The following is a 20,429-nucleotide window of genomic DNA, read 5'->3' as shown; positions in this document are numbered from 1 at the left end:
GATAGGGAACTTAAACCGTAATCTTGGAAGTACAGTTGGAGTGCTAAATTTTTTTTATGTTTGAATTTGCACAGAGTCACCATATAGGTTGCATTCACATGGGTGCAGAGACTCATACTCTGTGCAAAAGTCATTTGATAATCTCGCTGGGGCATGTATGGATCTCCCACACCTGAGATTGACAGGCATACGGGGATGGGTGCATGACCCTAAATGCAGTGTGTGTTTTGAGGCTGCACTCCTGTCCACCTGTCCAACAGGAATGTGCGGGTCAGTCTATACAGCCACTGCATCTCCACTGATGCCTGCATGCAGCTCACAACTGCTCCCAGAACATAAACAAATGGCTCTTCATGCTGTATGGTGTTCCGTTCATCCATGTGCGGATAGTCCTGTTCACATCAATTGGTATGCAATGGCTGCACAGACACAGTTGCTACTCCCAATCTGACAGCTTTGCAGGAGCCTGGCCCCAAATGCAGACCTCACACGGTTCAGGGCTGTCAAATTAGACCCCATTTACATGTGGTGCAAAAATGTGTCTCCAGTGCAGGGCTGTCTATTAATGGCACGGGGATGCACAGCTGTTGCAAGCAGCCCTGTGCTGGGGTACCATTCATTTCTCTTGGGATATGCAGCTACACCAGCACAGCTGCTGTGTCCTGTTATAACCTTCCAGTGTGAGCGGTTTCCTGAATGCATACAGGCAGGGCTGGTTCTAGACTATTTTGCACCCTAGGCAAGACCAGCTACTTGCGCCCCCCCCCCCCCCCAAAAAAAAAAACCCAAAATTTTTTTTTTAAAACAGTAGAAAATTTTAAATCAACAAAATATGAAACTGCTAAAATTCTTTTAATGTGCAAAAATAAGTGCCATAAGATGCCACCAGCACAAATATTAACCGCCTCCCGTCCGCCATATAAGGTAATGATAGATGGGTGGTGGTTTTCTCATTCTGGGAGGACATCATATGACGTCCTCCCACTCTAACTGCGTGTGCTCGCCCCCAGGGGGCACGCAGCGTGGCGAGAAGAGAGCCAGTAATCATCATTCCTCAGAGGGGACATGTACACTGATCATCAGTGTAGCCCCATCAGTGCCACCTGTCAGTGCCCATCAGTGCCTACCAGTGCACATCAATGCCACATATCAGTGCCCATCTGAGCTGCCTTTCAGTGCCACCTATCAGTGCCAGTCAGTCCTGCCAATCAGTGCCGCCTATAAGTGCGTATCAGTGCCAGTCAGTGCCACCATATGAGTGCTGCCTTTCAGTGCCCATCAGTGATGCCTGTCAATGCCCATCAGTGCCACCTACCAGTGCCTCCTCATCAGTGCCCATCACTGCCATCTATCAGTGCCCATCACTGCCGCCTATCAGTGCCCATCACTGCAGCCTCATTAGCGCACATCAGTGAAGGAGAAAGATCACTTATTTATTGTTTTTGGTTTGTTTAGCAAAAAAAATAAAAAACCCAGAGGTGATTAAATACCACAAAAAGAAAGCTCTATATGTCTAAAACAAATGATAAAAATTTCATATGAGTACAATTTTGCATGACCGCGCAATTGTCATTCAAAGTGCAACAGAGCTGAAAGCTGAAAATTGGCCTGGGCAGGAAGGGGGTAAAAGTGTCCAGTAGGCAAGTGGTTAAAGACAAAATCAGTCTCAGGGATGGACTGTATCTGTGGCTGGAAGTGGCAGGGTAACAGTTGCAGTGAGTGGAGGATGATGGATCCACACTCTGACAGATCCCAGGCTGGAATAGTCAATGGGGGGAGATAAAACATTGTGGCAGCTGAGCTGAGTGATCCCACACAGTGACAGATCTGACACAGCACACCACTACCAACACAGATCATCAGGCACTAGAAGAGCAGGCTGTGGGATTATGATGATGTCATCAGTCACTGACACATTCCACGTTATGGATGGCTGGCTGGGTCGCACTCACACAGACATGAGACATCAGAGTCAGACATTACCTTCCTCCGCCTCTGCTGAAGAATGGGAAGAGAAGGGCTGGAACTCCACAGTGATCAGCAGCCGCCAGATGGCTTGCAGTAAGGGACTGAGTCTGGGAGGAACACTGGAAGGAGTGCCAGCTCAGCTTGTATCCTCCCCTCTGCTCAGATGAAGGATCATTCATTATGTGGCGACATCCCAGAGTTCTGGCCTGTGCTGTGCCCAGATACCCCTAGGTAGCAGTGCGCCCTAGGCGGCCACCTAGTTTGCCTAGCGGAAGCATTAGCCCTGCATACAGGGTGCGTTTGGGGACCTGCATGTTATATTAGGACACAGCAGCTGTGCCCATGCAGCTTCATGTCCCAATAGAAATTAATGGGATACCAACACGGAAATGCATGAAAGAGCTGTGCATCCCTGTGCCATAGAAGACGGGCATGCCTGGAAGACACATGTCTGCGCCTTGTGTGCAATGGCCCTCAGGAGCAACAGCTCTGTCCCATTGACATGAATAGGACTGTCTGCATGGGGATGCATGGAACACTCATACATCCCCCATGCAGACTCATACATCCCCCATGCAGGTAAACATGGCTCTGGCCAGGCGCACTCTGTAGTACACCCATGTCAACAAGGCCTTACAAGAAAAATATATAAACCTAAATGGGAATCTAATAACTCCCACTCTATCCAAAACAAGAAAGTTTGGGCTTTGTATACACTTTAACGTCGGTAGTTCGTGTGTACATAAGGGGTGGGCTCAAAAAAGTAGATGACATTGGTTCCTGGCTGTCTTGTATCGGCTCCTGGCTGGCTGGGATCGGCTCCTGGCTGGCTTGGATCGGCTCCTGGCTGGCTTGGATTGGATCCTGGCTGTCTTGGATTGGTTCCTGGCTGTCGTGTATTGGCTCCTGGCTGTCTTGGATTGGTTCCTTGTTGTCTTGGATTGGCTCCTGGCTGTCTTGGATTGGCTCCTGGCTGTCTTAGATTGGCTCTTGGCTGTCTTGGATTGGTTCCTGGCTGTCTTGGATTGGCTCTTGGCTGTCTTGGATTGGCTCTTGGCTGTCTTGGATTGGCTCCTGGCTGTCTTGGATTGGCTCTTGGCTGTCTTGGATTGGCTCCTGGCTGTCTTGGATTGGCTCCTGGCTGTCTTGGATTGGCTCCTGGCTGTCTTGGATTGGCTCCTGACATTTACACAGAGGACAGCTCCAACTCCAGGCCACAGCTTATGATAAAGGGAAGGGCTCCCTCTAGTGTCCGTCTCGCACATGACCTCCATGCAGCCTGCACGCCCACCGATGACTTCACTAGCAGGGCGACACCGCCGTCCAAATCTCCCGCGGAATAGCGATCGCAGCTGTGCTGGCTGTACCGAGCTGTACCGGAGCAGGCGGGGGATGGAACCTGTACACGTCCTACCGATCGTATGACAATTGGTGGTATATTTCACAGTGAACATGTCTTCCCGGACTCTGCAGTATGGTGAGCACTGACACTCCAGCCATCCAATCACATACACAGAACGGTGCCCTCCAACTTCTCGTGTGATTAGAATACCAGAACTTCTGACCCCATCCGCCCTCATCGTTCTCCATGCACAGTAATACAAACACCAGAACGTCCACATTCTTCTATATTGGCTGTATTATCAGGAAAGCATCCAGTGTGCTGCACTTTTGGATGCCCTTTAGGTCCTCTTAGAGTCAACTGAATGGAGGCTTTGTGAACACCAACACATCTGAAAATGCACGACAATGCACAGTGTCAGCAAGCTGTCACTTTTAGCAAGCCAGAAAATTGTCTTTTGGATTCCTGTCCTCCTTGGTGTTGTATATATCAGACACAGTGGTCTGTGGTTGATATATACACTATATTGCCAAAAGTATTGGGCCACCTCTCCAAATCATTGGATTCAGGTGTTCCAATCACCTCCATGACCACAGGTGTATAAAATCAAGCACCTAGGCATGCAGACTGCTTCTACAAACATTTGTGAAAGAATGGGTCGCTGTCAGGAGCTCAGTGAATTCAAGCGTGGTACCGTGATAGGTTGCCACCTTTGCAATAAGTCCATCTGTGAAATTTCCTTGCTATTAAATATTCCACGGTCAACTATTCGTGGCTGAGTTGCTGTTGTTCCCACTTTGTTTTAATACCACTAAGTGGTAGGCCGCGTAACATGACAGAGCGGGGTCAGCTCATGCTGAAGAGCACAGTGTACTGAAGTCGCCAACTGTCTTCAGAGTCAATAGCTAAAGACCTCCAAACTTTGTGTGGCCTTCAGATTAGCACAACAACAGTGCATAGAGAGCTTCATGGAATGGGTTTCCATGGCCGAACAGCTGCATCCAAGCCTTACATCACCAAGTGCAATGCAAAACGTCAGATGCAGTGGTGTAAAGCACGCTGCCACTGGACGCTAGAGTAGTGGAGACGTGTTCTCTGGATTGGCTAATCGCGCTTCTCTGTCTGGCAATCTGATGGACTTGTCTGGGTTTAGTGGTTGCCAGGAGAATGACTGCTTTGCTCCAAGTGTAAAGTTTGGAGGAGGGGGATTATGGTGTGGGGTTGTCTTTCAGGGGTTGGGCTTGGCCCCTTAGTTCCAGTGAAGGGAACTCTTAAGGCATCAACATACCAAGACATTTTGGACAATTTCATGCTCCCAACTTTGTGGGAACAGTTTGGGGATGGCCCCTTCATGACTGCGCACCAGTGCACAAAGCAAGGTCCATAAAGACATGGATGAGCAAGTTTGGGGTGGAGGCACTTGACTGACCTGCATAGAGTCCTGACCTCAACCTGATAGGTCAGGATAAATTAGAGCAGAGTGTGCGAGCCAGGCCTTCTCATCCGACATCAGTGCCTGACTTCACAAATGCACTTCTGGAAGAATGGTCAAACATTTCCATAGACACACTCCTAAACCTTGTGGACAGCCTTCCCAGAAGAGTTGAAGCTGTTATAGCTGCAAAGGTTGGGCCATCTCAATATAGAACCCTACAGACTAAGACTGGGATGCCATTAAAGTTCATGTGCGTGTAAAGGCAGGCGCCCCAATACTTTAGACAATATAGTGTATTTATATATAGGGGTTGGACAAAAAAATGGAAACCCTATATGATTTGTAGGCGTGAAAGTGATGACATGTTGCACATTGAAAGTGATGTAACATTGTTTCTAAGACCCTGTACATACGATGAGAACATATGACAAATGTTTTTTTTTTTTTGTATGCTAGTCTCCTATCGAAAGTGAAGAGGTTAATAAAGTTAATTTGAAAGTGTTGTAATTTATTTGTATTGTATTTTCGGACAAAACCTGTACTGATCGAAAATCGTACGATCTGGTGTAATGCGAGAAAATTTCATGCTTGTCCATTCAAATAAATTTTGGACGAAAGCTGTGTACTAACAATCAGAATCATATGATTGCTTCGAAAGCGATATTTTTTGTACAATTTTCTGCTTGTATGTACTAGGATTTATGCAGAACCCTCCCTAGCACAGAGTTTAAGTATCATTTTCTGAACCATTGGCTTTTTACCAACCCTATAACCTAATTGCTACTGTGTTTATATACAGGGATTAGATTAAAACAAAATGGAAACACTACATGATTTGCAAGTGTGAAAGTGGTTACATGTTTCGCATTGGAAGCGATGTACCATTATTTTGCTTCCACTGTGTGATGAGACACCTGGCTAACAGGTGGGAAGCCTCACTTTTTTGTTATTCACTGCATGCCCTACCAGTAATATGGAGTCTTGTCAGAGCTTACTGAGCTTCAAAGAGGGCAAATTGTTGGTGCCCGTTTAGCTGATGCATCTGTGACAAAAGTTGACAATTTATTTGCAGTGTCATGAGGTGCAGTATCAAAGGTTATGACGGCATATACAGTTTTTGGGAAAACGTCACCTGCTAAGCATAAGGGTGGTCGACATGGTCAACCAAAAGCGAAAAAAATATTGGATTGTGAGCCGAAATAAGAAAACTGCTGCAAAATTGATTGCAGAGCTCAATCCCTGTCCCATGAAGACAGAGAGCTGTGAAGACTTGAGATTGAGCTCTGCAGTCACTTTTGCAGCAGTTGTTTTTTTAGTCCAGGTCAAAATCCTGCGCAATGTCCTTTTGCCTCTTTCGGTCAGGTGACCATGTTCACCTTGCTTATGCTTCTCAGACATCAGTTTCCCGGAGACTGTATATGCCATCATAAACGTTTGATACTGTACCTTGCAACATGGCAAACAAATTGGCAACTTCAGTTACATAATTTCCGCTTTCAACTCGAAACATATCCTCACTTTCACACCTGCAAATCATGTAGTGTTTCCTTTTTTTTTGTCTAACCCCTGTATGAGAGAGAAAATGTTATTTTTTTGTGTGTGTCATAAAGAATTCATTGAATCGTTTTACAACATTTTTGACTCATCAAAGTAGCCACCTTTTGCAGGTATAACAGCCGAACATACTCTGTTCATTCCTTCTACAGCAGAAATCAAATATTGTTGGGAAAGTTCTTCACAACACTGTTACAGAAGTTCCCACAATTTTTGTTATTTATGTAGGTTGCTTTGCTTTCACTAATTTTTTTTCCAGTTCATCCCAAACCAGCTCAATGGGGTTTATATGTGGAGACTGCTGGCCATTCCACGATTTGAAGCCTATCATCTTGTTCCCCCCTTCTAAGGTAGTTCTGACACAGCTTGGAGATATGTTTTGGGTCATTATCTTGCTGTAGGATGAACCCCTGCCCAACTAGGTGTATTCCAGAGTGTATTCCATGGTGCTGCAAAATGCTTTGGCAAGTGCAAGTCACCAACTTTGGCTCAAGGAAGAGATTCTCAAACCATCACGCTTCCTCCTCCATCTTTTGACAGTTGGTGTCACACACTGAGGAACCATCCATTCAGCTACTCAACGTTGTACAAAAACCATGATTCATCGGCCCATCGGTAGTGTATATATGTATGCTGAGAGGAGGGCTGACGACCTAAAAAGAAAAAGGCAAGAAATTGATATAACTATAGATAAATAGCTCAGGTGGTTTCGGACTAGGATCCAAACACAACTCAGCTTATCACTGCTGATGTACTGACGTAAGACAGGAAAAAGATAATCTCATTGGACCAGAGGGTGACCATTATGGGCCATAAAACTGGGCACTGCTCAACCTAGTAAGAGTCAGTCAAGTGCAACTAAATTAAAAAGGGACCTAGTCAAACCTTTTTTGTCTTTTATTGGTGACATAAGGTATCTTGTATGTGTACTCTTAGTGTGAAAAGGTTTTAAATGCTTCTGATCTGCTGTTTCAAGTTTCCCTCCTTAAGCTGGCCATACAGATTAAGAAAACAGTGGCTTTCCCCATGTACACAACAGTGTGGATGGAGGAATGTGCAGTGCCAAAATCCATGTATGGTGAGCTTTAGATTCTTGTCCCAAAAGGGTGTGCCTTTGTCTCACTGTCTCACCAGTGATTTTTGAAGAAGAGAAAATATTAGGTGCTATCTGTTTATTGCCTTTTTTTCTACTTGTATTTCTTAGTAAATGGTCGTCTTCCAATGCTCCAGCTAGAGGAAGAGGGTCTGGAGAAGAATCCACAGTTTAGTAAACTTTTGCTGGAACTATGTCAGATTTTGGAGCCAAGTGGTGGAAGCACCACCTTAAGTTGTGAATTGGAAGAGGTAACTATTCCTGCTTTTATCAGAAGGCTCTGCAAACCGTTACCACTACTAACATCCATATAAAGATTGCTAGAAACCATGGACTTGTGTATGTTTTGTACAGTGGATATAAAAGGTCTACACAACCCTGTTAAAATGTCAGGTTTCTGTGATGTAAAAAAATGAGACAAAGATAAATCATTTCAGAACTTTTTTCACCTTTATACCCTGGTCACATCGGGTGCGACTTGGCATGCGATTTGCAAATCGTATACCAAGTCGCACCCTATTGTCCACTATTAGAGCGGTCATATCGGTGCGGTTCTGACCAAGTCAGAACCACACTGATTTTTATAGTAGTGCATGCACTACTTTTGTTGCGATTTGCACAGAGATCTGTGTCAGATGTCTTGCAAATCGCAACTGACAATGGCAGGTCACCCGATTTTGAAATCATGCGACTTCACTGTAAGTTGCACGATTTCAAAATCGGCTTTGATTTGACCAGGGCTTAATGTAATTTATAAACTGTACAACTCCGTTGAATAACAAACTGAAATCCTTTAGGTGGAGGGAAGTAAATATAAAAGACTAAAATAATATGGTTGCATAAGTGTGCACACCCTTAAACTAATACTTTGAAACACCTTTTGATTTTGTTCCAGCACTGTCTTTTTGGGTATGAGTCTATCAGCATGGCACATCTTGACTTGGCAATATTTGCTCACTCTTCCTTGCAAAAACACTCCAAATCTGTCAGATTGTGAGGGCATTTGCTGTGCACAGCCCTCTTCAGATCACTCCACAAATTTTCGATCGAATTCAGGTCTGGGCTCTGGCTGGGCCATTCCAAAACTTTAATCTTCGTCTGGTGAAGCCATTCCTTTGTTGATTTGGATGTATGCTTTAGGTCGTTGTCATGCTGAAAGATGAAGTTCCTCTTCATGTTCAGCTTTCCAGCAGAAGCCTGAAGGTTCTGTGCCAATATTCACTGTGGTTATGGTGTTCTTTGGTGATGTGCAGTGTTGTTTTTGCGCCAAACGTATCTTTTGGAATTTATGGTCAACCTTGTTCATCAGACCATGACGCATTTCCCCACATGCTTTTGGGAGACTTCAGATGTGTTTTTGTAAAATTAAATAAAAGATCCAGTCTAATACATTACTTGGGGTAGTATAATATGGAGGAGGTGGATGTGTACCTTCCATATACAGTTGGGTCCATATATATTTGGACACAGGCACAATTTTAGTTTTTGTTGTTTTTTTTCCAGGTATTTACCAAAACATATTCAAGCTAAAGTTCTATAATTGATATGGTCTGAAAGTGCACACTCTTAGGTTTAATTTGAGGGTATGTACATCCAAATTGGAGGAAGGGTTTAGGAATTACAGCTCTTAAAAGGAGCCACCCCCCCCCCCTTTTTTCAAGGGACCAAAAGTAATTGGACAATTGAATCAAAAGCTGTTTCATGGCCAGGTGTGGGCTACTCCTTTTTGTTATTTTTTTCATTAATTAAGCAGGTAAAAGGTCTGGAGTTGCTTTTAAGTGTGGTATTTGCATTTGGAATCTATTGCTGTGAACCTACATCATGTGTTCAAAGGAGCTGTCCATGCAAGTGAAACAAGCCATTGTAAGGCTGCGAAAATAAACAAATTCATCAGAGAGATAGCAGCAACATTAGGAGTGGCCAAATCAACAGTTTGGTACATTCTGAGGAAAAAAGAACACACTGGTGAGCTCAGTAACTTAAAAAAGCATGTATGTCCACGGAAGACAACAATGGTGGATGATCGCAGGATCCTCTCTATGGTAAAGAAAAACCAATTCACAGCATCCAGACAAGTGAAGGACACTCTGCATGGGGTGGGGGTATCATTTTCAAAGTCGATAAGACGACTTCACAAGAGCAAATACAGAGGGTCCACCACAAGGTACAAACCATTCATAAGCCTGAAGAAAGAAAAGCCAGATTAGACTGCCAAAAACATCTAAAAAAAAAAAAAAAAGCCAGACCAGTTCTGGAAAAGCATTCTTTCAATGGATGAAACTAAGATTAATCTGTACCAGAATGACGGGAAGAAATAACTGTGGAGAAGGTTTGGAACAGCTTATGATCCAAAGCACACATTGTCATGTGTAAAACATGGTGGAGGCAGTGTGATGGCATGGGCATGCATGGCTTCCAGTGGCACTGGGTCATTGGTATTTATTGATGATGTGACAGAACACAGAAGCAGCCGGATGAATTCTGCAGTGTTTAGAGATATACTGTCAGCCCAGATTCAGCCAAATGCAGCAAAGTTGATTGGACGGTGCTTCACAGTACAGATGGACAATGATCCAAAACACACTGCAAAAGCAACCCAGGAGCTTTTGAAGGAAAAGAAGTGGAATATTCTACAATGGCCGAAGCAATCATCTGATCTCAACCCAATTAAGCATGCATTTCACTTGCTGAAGGCAAAACTAAAGGCAGAAAGACCCACAAACAAAGAACAACTGAAGACAGCTGCAGTTAGAGCCTGACAAAGCATCAGAAAGGAGGAAACCCAGTCTTTGGTAATGTCCATGGGTTCCAGACTTCAGGCAGTCATTGCCAGTAAAGGATTCTCAACAAAATATTACAAATTAACATTTTATTTATGACTATATTCACTTATCCAATTACATTTGAGCCCCTGAAAATGGAGGGACTGTGTATAAAAAATGGTTGCAGTTCCTAAAATTTGTACTTGATATTTATGTTCAATCCCTTTAATTAAAGCTGAAAGTCTCCACTTCAAATTAATTTGGAATATTTCGTTTTAATTTATTCTGGTGGCATACAGAGCCAAAAGTATGAAAATTGTGCCTGTGTCCAAATTATATATGGACCTAACTGTATACTAGCAGTCGGCCCCACAACTAAATTCGTATTAGGAAAGAACAAGTCGCAGGACACTGATCCCTTAGACTTGGGTATGAAAGTATATGTGAACCTTCCCCCTGTAAATTAACCCATTCAGTTTAAAATAGAAATGCAAGGCAAAAGTGTGTGTGTGTGTTAAATTTTAATTACTTTTTTCAGCTGCATAAGGGGGTTAGAAAACAGGGGGTGGAAAATTCAGGAGGTAGAGAGAGCAATACATTGTTCCCAGTGAAGAGCTGTGCAGGGGGACATGTCAGCACAAGTCTTGTCACTAGTCAGCAGGCTATGTTCCCAGCACAGCCAGAAACTGACGACGCTGGGAAGGATGTGCTGTCGTGCCTAGCATGCTAAGTTTGAAAAGAAAGCAGGGGGACAGGCAGGATCATCAACTATTTAACAAAAAAAAGACAATACAAAGGGAACAGGATACGTTTTAATGGTACAACAGACAGATATCAAGAATATGAAATGTTGGGGTAATATACACGTGTATAAAAACATGTGACCATGTATTCCTATGGAACTCTTCATACTGATCCGTTGCAGGTCCAGTGTGTTTATCAAAGTCCTGCTTGCTGCATTTTTGGTGCAGGGTTGGTGTGGTTAAAAAACAAAAACCTATCTCCCATTTGCATTCAATGGAAAACTTGGCAAAAATGCACCTGTGTTGCGTTTTGGAGTCCTTTTAACCACTTGCCACCCGCTGTCATTTGACCATAGGCTGGGTGGCAAGTGAACAGTTCGTCCCTCCGGGAGGGTGTCATATGACGTCCTTCCTGGATCGTACTTTTGTGCGGCATGCAGGGCTGCGCTGTAGCGAGATCTGTCACCGGCCGTGTACCTTGGACACGACTGATGACAGATCTGTGTACCGGCCCCATTGCCAGTACCATGTGACCTGCTGTGCCTAATCACAGCAGGTCACATGACAGTTGCATCCAATGGATGGCTTCCTTTCATGCCATCCATTGTATACAACTGTATCTAGCTGTGAATGGTTACAGCGATCACATGTACAGGCTGGGCCAATCACAGACCATCTGTGTCATGTGATTAGCCGTGGCCAATCACAGCTAATCACAACAAAAACCTGAATGAATCAATTTCATTCAGTTAAATGCTTGGTTATAGTGCAATATGAGAGAATCTTAAAAAAAGAGTGAAAAAATGTAATAAATGTATTTTATTTTTTTGTACTGTCAACAGTCCATGTCCCTGATCACCGCCACACTAGTTATATGCTGACACTGTACTGCAGTGCTGACCATATGTAAAGTAAAAAAAAAAAAGGGTGAAAATCATCTTTTTTTTTTTTTTTATTTTCCAAAAAATGACAAAATTACAACTTCAAAAAACTCGCCATACCTCTTATGAGATACGTTGGACTGTCTACTTTGCAAAAAGGGGTCATTTGGGGGATATCTGTACTGTTCTTACATTTTTGGGCCTCAAGAAATTCGATTGGCTGTCAGTACTTCAGGATTGATCAATTTTCAGATATATCCCATAGTTTTTGAACTCTATAACTTTCCTACATACTAAATAAATACTGATTTGGGTAATTTTCACCAAAGAAATGTAGCAGAATACATCTTGGTCTAAATTTATAAAGAACAATTATTTATTTGCAAACTTTTATAACAGAAACCAAGAAAAACTTTTTTTTTTTTATTTTGTTTCAAAATTTTTGGTCTTTTTTTTTTTTTATTTTTTTTTAATTTAGCAAAAAATAAAAACCCCAGTGGTGATTAAATACCACCAAAAGAAGGCTCTAGTTGTGTGAACAAAATGATTGAGTTTGAATTTAAAAATTTTGAGTTTAGGTACAGTGTTGCATGACCATGCAATTGTCATTCAAAGTGTGAGTGCTGAAACCTGAAAATTGGCCTGGGCAGGAAGGGGGTAAAAGTGGCCAGTATTGAAGTGGTTAAAAACTACCGTACATTGCAAACGCGACAAAAAAAAAGCGGTACAACTCGTAAGCATTTTTGCTGCAGATCAGTGTAAAAAGTAGCCTAAATCAGCCAACTGCAGGGTTATGGATGAAATGGCTTAATGTAATTTATACATGAATAGCATCATACTTGCTATATGTAAAGGGGACATTATCTTTAACGACCACTTTTTTAGTAGGAATTAAATTTTTTCTATTTTGCATCAAGGTGCAAAGAGAGCTACGACTGCAAAGGAAGGTGTGGTTGAGATCAGAGGTCATATACAGGCTGATACAGGAGATGCTACTGGATTTACAGGTCAGGAAACAGGAAGGCAAGACAACTGACGACGAGAACAAGGTAGCTTTTCATATCATTTTCCATATGTTTTATTCATTATGTCATTGTCTGCATATTTTTCTTTGTGTCTCATCCGTGCCACTTTTTGTACAGTTTCTGGATGGACTGCAGCAGTGTTTATTGGTCACACAGTGTTCAGACCTCCTGCCTTCCAATAATGATGCAGGATCTACATCTCTTCTTGGGTTGGAGAAACAAGATATGCTTGCCCTTCTTCCTTCAAACATGGTATAAGATGATCAAACTCTTAGTCTAATTTAGTAGTATATATTTTGATGACTGACCACCCTCTGTATATTTTAGGATATTCTCTGGATAAGAGAGAGACTACATAAGCAGCTGGAGGAGGCTCTGCGAAAGAAATGTTTCACTTTCTTGTCATTCCATCAGCCTGAGACAGGTGTGTTCGCATTCTTTACCTGTGCAGTCCTTTTTAATTTCCCACAGATAGGTATCAAATTCCAGTAATTACAGTTTTGGTATGAATGTGCTTCTAGAAACCAATTCCATATTGTGTTAATTTGAAGTTGAAGTGGTGACATAAGCCATTCCAAGTGGCCATTGATGCAGGTCATAGGAAATCTTTACGTCTTTTTTGTCTCCCTTTTTTTAAAAAAGGGTCAGAATGACAGGTAACTAGCATTTTTAGAAGTGCACATCACAAATGTCATCTCCCATGACAGACTTTCATGCATACATTTAACATCTATTGAATATACTTCTAAAGCTGGCCATAGAGGGATCTAAATTCGATTGGTTCAGCAGGAACTGGATGCATTTGCTGCCATAGCAGGCAGCAGTGACCATTGTATTGACAGTGGGGAAACCTCCCGATGTCAGAATACAGTACCTTAGCTGAAGGGATTCCCTTACCGACATTAACTGTTTTGATGGTGGGAACAAGCGTTTTTTTTTATTTTTATTTTATTTATTTATTTATTTTTTCCTTTTCTTTAACCTGTTGTTGAAGGAAAGAATATAGCGTGATGTATGGCCAACCTAAATCTTGGACTGCCACATCATGGGAATGCTAGGAAAACCTGTACAACAAGAGATACAAATCCTGCCATTTATGACCTCCTTCTGAATTTGCTATTTGCCTGGCTGTCTGTAGCTTTAATACTTTGAGCCCCTGGACTGGAACAAGCAGGTAGCAAAGGAGTTTGAGACGGGTCAGAATTCCGTATCTGTAATAGTCAGTGCAGTGACTAGGAAAGCATTGAAGCCATTGAGTAACTAGATCAACTGAGCAGCTAGAATTTTCAGCAAGAGTGGACTGCAGTAATAGCCGGTATATTTCTCTGAGCTAATTTTACTTTAGTAGTCTCCTTACAGATGGAATTCCATGGCGTATGGCCAGATATGAAACAAATGCTTTGTTCCAAGCTTCTAAATTATATTCTGTTCTATTTAAGTTCTCTTTCTGCCTCAGATGAGGAGAGTGAAGTCCTTCGGGCTGCAAAAGCGTTGCGTTTGGCCAGTACATTGGAAGATGAGAAGAGAAGGTTGCAGACTGAGGAGGAGAAGCACCAAGAAATAGGAGCATTACTGGAAAGGCAGCAGGAAATGTACCCTCATGTGCGTATATTGGGTATTTCCTGGGTTATATGATGGTTTTAAGAACCAATATACAGTATGTCTGTAGATACATTGTAAGTGTCTTTATCCTTTTTTATTTTAAGGTGCTCTTACGCTGCCTTTCCCTCCTCAGACAAGCTGCCTCTGATCTTCGTCTTCAAGCACAATCAGAAATTGATTGCATGAATGCGGAATACTTGGAAGCCAAGAGTAATGCGCTATTCTTAAAGCTCCGGTAAGATGTGCTCTGACCACTGTGCAGTTGTATAGTGACTGAGACATCTTAATTCCTGTTTAACACACCGTTATTTTATATTTTTTAAATTACACAGAATGGAAGAACTGCAAGTCCTCACTGACACTTACACCCTTGAGAAAGTTGATGTTCATAAGTACATCCGGTAAATCATTATATTATGATTCCATTAAAGCGTATATTAAGGAAAAATATATTACATCTCTGCAATACATGAACATATCCCCATCTTTTATCAATTTAAAGACCCTGCAGGTGCAGAAAAATGCCTGTTGCTCTGCTAGAAATGGACTTGACTTTTAAAGTGGAAGTAAAACCTCTTCTCCTTTTACAGCCAAATAAGCTACCATCCTCTATTTTGATCTACAGTTGCCATACTGCTGCATATATGATTAGTTATGCTACAGGCATTTGATGGCTTGACAGCTCAGTTAAGAGCACAAGCAACTGTGACCGTTCTCATTCACAGCATGCCTTGAATATAAGTCTTTTGGAAACCTGTTAAATCAATGGCTTTAGTTCCGCTTTAAACTCTGTTGTGGACTGACAGCACAGGTTTTTTTTCTAGACTGAATGGTGTCAGCTCTGCCGGTTGTCTTTTGATAAATTACACAACCACTCCCATTCTCAGATCTCTACAACATTATGTAATTGAAGATAAGAACTGGTAAAGCTTAACAGACTCTTTTAAGGTGACACGGGAAGTATGCATGGGCCAAAGGACAGTTCTGACAAGGTGTCTGGGCTTTTTTCTTTTTTGTATATCAAACTAAATGGTTTTAATGGTATATTTACTATTTAAAAGACGTTTGTTAGGTTTTGCCCTATAAGTGATAGAGGGATGCTTTATCTTCACAACTGACTTTACTTCTCTACAGGTCTAGTTTAGAGGCTGCAGTGAAGACCGAAAAGAACGAACTAGCTGCATCTAAGCAGATTCTTTCTTCATATGAGTTCCTTGGCACAAAATTTGAAGAGCTAGTTCAAGAATATACTCGCCTTAGGGATAAAATTAAAGATAATCGCTGGGCAATTCAAGAGCTGAGCAAGACGTTACCCTGAGCAAAATGAAGTTGAGTGGGCGGACTGTCTTTAGAAGAAAAATCGACAAGACTTTCCTTCTGTTAACAGAGCATATCTGAGCTGGCGTGAAATGCTTGTTTCATGTGATGTAATGTGGAAGCTGTCTTATTAGTAGAAGCTAATTTGAAATCTGGTATTCAGAAAATGTTTCCTTTTAACAGAATGGCAGCACAAGTCTACACAGTGGTTTATATTTTTTTTGTGGAGTCTATTCACATTTTGGTTTAGTAAAACGTGAACTATGAAAGAAATGTTTAGTTTTTGAACAATCTGCACATAAAATTTAGTTTAACTGTAAATTAAGTTATGAGAGACAAATATAGAGCTACCGTTTGACCTATTTCAGAAAATGCTAATTGCTAGGCTTCAGCACTTTGAGTCAATGACATGGAACAAGTAGGCAGATTGGTACAGTCTGAAAAAAGTCAGAAGCCCTTTTCTGTACAGTTTCAGGTCCTGTTGTATAGGATTGAAACAGGAGGGCAAGATGACAGCCAGGGAACCTACATTTTTGAAAGAAGAGGCCTGACATGGCAGGCTCCATGTTTCTCTTGTAATAGGCTCTATCTATTAAAGCTGCTTATTTATTATTATACATTTATATAGCGCCAACATTTTGCTCAGAACTTTACAATATAAAGGGAGACGATACAGTTCAATACAAGAGGGTTAGGAGGGCCCTGCTCCTTGGAGCTTACAATCTAAGAGGGAGGGGCTGGTGGTACAAAAGGTAATAACTGTGGGGGATGAACTGATAAGAGGAAAAGAAGAATCCATTATTAGCTTGGTACTAGAATAAGAGCTACTAGTAACTCTTTTCAATGGATGTATGCGGTATAGGCCAGTAATTGCATATGGCCAGACACCCCGGATGCAGGCAGTCTACATTCAGGGTCATATAACTGCAAACGTGCATGTTTACGCAAGTAACCGGCATAAAGCAAGGTGCAAGAAAATGCACCCAAATTTTACCTTGTATAGCCCCAGGTGCCAGTGTACATGAGGACTAAAGAGATGTCAGGTTGTTTAGATTGCTGTTGACTTTTTTAAATACTTAGTTTAGCTTTTTACAGACATTTTTGTTTTTTTTTTTTATTGTGAACTAACACCGTACACCCTCAATTCCATCCACACCCCCGCCCCTGCTTTCAACACCTCTAGGGATGCTGTGCTGTCAGTGCCCTCAGAGCCAGTCCCAGGATTTTATATCCCCATTCTTTGTGTTTCCAGGATGGGATGGCACTGACCAAGCAGAATCTCTTTGGTCCATCCTGGAAGCGCTGCACAAAGAAATGGGAGGAGAGCAGGGATTTGCAAATAGCTGGACTGGCTGGGAGGCCCTGACAGGTCGGCATCCGCAGAGCTAGGTACAGCTGGGAGCTGGGGTGAGGAGAGTTTTTACAGTGCACTTCACCTTTTTTACATTTCTGTTTTTATAAGTGAATGAACAAGTAGTTTGCCTTCGGCTTTCCTCAGTGTCACAATCAATCAGCACATCTAGTTTATAATCAAAACTAAAAAGGCCCACTCAACTAAGGATGCTTTGGTAATCAAATCAACCTTCTAATAAGCACAGACAAAGAGGGGGAGATTTACCAAAACCAGTGCACTCTGAATCTGGTGCAGCTGTGCATGCAACCCTGTGGAAGTCAATAGTCGCAATCCTAGGAACAGTTAAAATCGAAATTCCTTTTAATGTTGGGTTAAAAAGCATGATGTGTAGGAGTGCCCAGACTGATACATCACCAAGTCAATGGAGAGGAGAAACACATATTTCCAGAAGCTGGAGGATGACACATGATCCTGGACCCAACAGTAGATTGCTCAGCCCATGAGCCTCAGGACAGTGGGAAGGGTGTGTGGATGGCAGCCACGGGGATCACTGAGTCCGCCGGAAGTCCCGTTTCCCAGATCCGATTATGTCATACACCTGGCAAGAGACTGCCTGTACAAGGGCTGGTGAGGGCGAACTGGAAGCCTAAGGGAACAGTCAAACCAAAGGATCATGAGGAAGGGGCAAGTCCCTTAAACATGTTATGATGACTGGCTTCTCTCCTTATGGTTTCAGTGCTCTCCTAGGCTTCCAGTTTGCCTTCTCCAGTCCTTTTTCAGGCAGCCTCTTGCCAGGTGTATGACATAACAACCGGATCTAGAACACGTGTCTTCCAGCGGACGCGCCATCTCCGCGATCCCAGCGTGGTCATGTCTCATTGCTGGTCTTTTATGAGTTGTTGGAGCTGCCTATACTGTGGTTCTCTACATATCCCCTGGAACCTCATTGCGCTCTGTATTTGCACCTTTTGCAGCTGTGATTGGTAGCCAATCCGCTTCTAACTTCAGCTTGTTCAATTAAGCTTTGAAAATAAAACCTGGAAGCTGATTGGTTTCTATGCAGAGCTGCACCAGATTTAGTACGATCCAGTTTTAGTAAATCTCCCCCAAAATGTCAGTAGGAAGGGGAAAAGAGCAAAATCTGCATTTCCATGACATTGAAAATAAAAGAAAAAAAAATGGTGAGCACATTTTTATTTCTGTATTTATTTACCAGACTGATGCTTTTCTCTTGGCAGACATAAGTATGGACATCCTGTTATGTTCAGAGTGCACTCACCTTGTTTTGTGATCAGGATTATAGGGACACTAGAGAGAAAAACATTGTATTCTGGTAACTGTATGTGGTTAATATCTGTAATGATAGTATTAAGTTGTCCAGCAGAAGTGACTAGGCTAGAGGTACATGGGTGATTTTTAATCTCTTAACTGACAGATTTAACCACTTGCTGGGAATCATCTGAATTGTTTGGAGCTACACATAGTAGTTTTTAGTAGCTGTATCCTGCTTTTAAAATCACCAGTGAATAATTGGTGGGCGTAACAGATGATTGCTAGACAAATAGATACCTGTGGAGTGAGCTACACAAGTAGCATGTAGTCATATCTTGTAACAATTGAGCGTATTAGTGTGATCATGTGAAACTAATGGCAACCTATGATGTAAGCTACACAAGTAGCTATTCATCCAAAGCTGTGCATACACTATACAATCTAATTGTATAATCTTTTAGATGTGCCAAATCTATGAGGTACAGTGTGGCCCACACTATGGAGGAAAGGTTTTATAGACTGGTAACAAAAATTGTGAAGGGCCTGAGGGATAAAACATTATCAGGACAGACTTCAGGAACGTAATATGGCCAGCCTGGAGCAGGGTTTCTCAACCTGTTTACCTTGGAGAAACCTTTGGCAAAAAGGTTGATCTCAGGGAACCCCTGAAATAATTTTCAGATCTAAATCTCATGGAATATTGGTGTGATCAGTGAGCTGTTGCTATAACAACAATTGTTTTTAGAAATTGCATTAAATAAACAGAGAGAATATTAAAATGTCCCTTATTAATGTGAAATATGCACTTTTTTTCAGCACAGTTCTGGATCAAACTTGAGATGAGCAGTATACAGGGGGTCAAGGGGGACAGAGCACAGGGAGTCAGGAGGGGAGGCAACAGTTCACAATACACTAGTGGTGTGGTTTTGTTCTAATGCAGAGCAGCGCAGGAAAGTGGTTGGCTGTTCTGTTGTGGGGCACCCTCCCCCTGCTGGCCCTCCTCTCTCTCGTCCATCCCATGTGATGTCGCATACAAGCTTCCTTGGGTTATTCTGCATGTGGGGAGAATACTGGGATGCAATCTACCCATCAGCTGCCTACAGTTAGAACCCCAGGGAACTTCTTGTGGAACCCTAGGGTTCTACACAACCCCAGTTGAGAAACCTTGGTCTGGAGGAAAGAAGGGACAGGGGAGACATGATTGAAACCTTTAAATTACATTAGGGGGTTGAATAAGGTTCAAGTGGGCTGTATTTTCAATTTGAAGCAAAGCTCAAGAACATAAGGACTAGACCACAAACTAGCCGGAGGAAAGTTCAAAACTAACCATAGAAAGGAGATATACAAAGGGGGGGAGGTGCAGCGCTATAAATACTTAATAAACAGCAAATCGGATATATAATATACTAGACAGTGACTGAGTGGTAATGAAATAAGGCCACTGGATAGTGGCTGCCAAAGTGAAAAGAGTGCAAAATAAAAGAGTCCAATGAAGGGGTGCTCTTAAGATCCAAGATGATCCTTATACGTCCAATGATTGGAACCCTAGGGTGATAAGTAATGTAAAGATTGCGCACTCACCAGATACGCAATCTTTATGCGCATTTGTATATACAGTCACCTGACCTCTGGAGTCATCAGACTGGTCTGGTCAGCAACAATTTCCACTGCCTGGCGCTCGGATAGATGCGGCTGCTCTGTAGATCTGGCTGGTTTTCACCAGAGCTCAAATAAACAGAGAGGGCCACATAGTGTGATATCCTTAAAGTATTTATTTCGCATACAGGCATAGGATGACATAGGATGGCAGATACACTCCAATATACAGAAGATATACTGACCCAGATGTAGAACAAAGATGGCCGCCGGGGCCCCTCGTGGCGCCGGCGGTAAGGCGTCCAACCTACTGTAGCTCTCCTGACGCGTTTCGAGCAAAAGCTCGTACTCATAGGGGTGCAGCTTACAGTAGTGGACGCTTGTAACACTGTTTAAATACAAGACGGAAGGTGGCGCATGCGCGGTATCACCCGCGCCATCTTCCGTGTGCTGGATGTCTGCGTAATGGGCGCCATTTTGATGTA

General features: G+C 42.6%; 1 protein-coding gene across 2 annotated transcripts; it reads left to right on the top strand.

Moving 5' to 3' along the window:
* The first annotated feature begins 3,271 nt into the window (after positions 1-3,271).
* HAUS4 (HAUS augmin like complex subunit 4) lies at positions 3,272-19,136 on the top strand. 2 transcript variants are annotated; one of them, XM_089678192.1, is made up of 9 exons: positions 3,272-3,445; positions 7,504-7,643; positions 12,696-12,827; positions 12,921-13,055; positions 13,131-13,227; positions 14,260-14,405; positions 14,510-14,640; positions 14,738-14,806; positions 15,540-19,136. In XM_089678192.1, the coding sequence occupies exons 1-9, from the start codon at positions 3,421-3,423 to the stop codon at positions 15,721-15,723; spliced, it is 1,059 nt and encodes a 352-aa protein (XP_089534318.1). In that variant the 5' UTR covers positions 3,272-3,420; the 3' UTR covers positions 15,724-19,136. The 2 variants fall into 2 exon arrangements, with proteins under 2 accessions (XP_089534318.1, XP_089534319.1); XM_089678193.1 differs by lacking the exon at positions 7,504-7,643 and having other exon boundaries at positions 3,290-3,445.
* Positions 19,137-20,429: the final 1,293 nt, after the last annotated feature.

Source organism: Staurois parvus, unplaced genomic scaffold, assembly GCF_062004578.1.
Source record: "Staurois parvus isolate SC_StPar_1 unplaced genomic scaffold, SC_StPar_1.0 ptg000199l, whole genome shotgun sequence".
Classification (NCBI taxonomy): domain Eukaryota; kingdom Metazoa; phylum Chordata; class Amphibia; order Anura; family Ranidae; genus Staurois; species Staurois parvus.
The sequence above is the reverse complement of the archived record's forward strand: the minus strand, read 5'-3'. Positions and strand labels throughout refer to the sequence as shown.

Excerpts from the sequence above, each read along its gene's own strand:
- HAUS4 (XM_089678192.1), top strand. The coding sequence starts at position 3,421 with ATGTCTTCCCGGACTCTGCAGTATG. Across the intron at positions 3,446-7,503 it reads TTCCCGGACTCTGCAGTATG|TAAATGGTCGTCTTCCAATG; the intron begins GTGAGCACTGAC and ends TGTATTTCTTAG. Across the intron at positions 13,056-13,130 it reads CCCTTCTTCCTTCAAACATG|GATATTCTCTGGATAAGAGA; the intron begins GTATAAGATGAT and ends TGTATATTTTAG.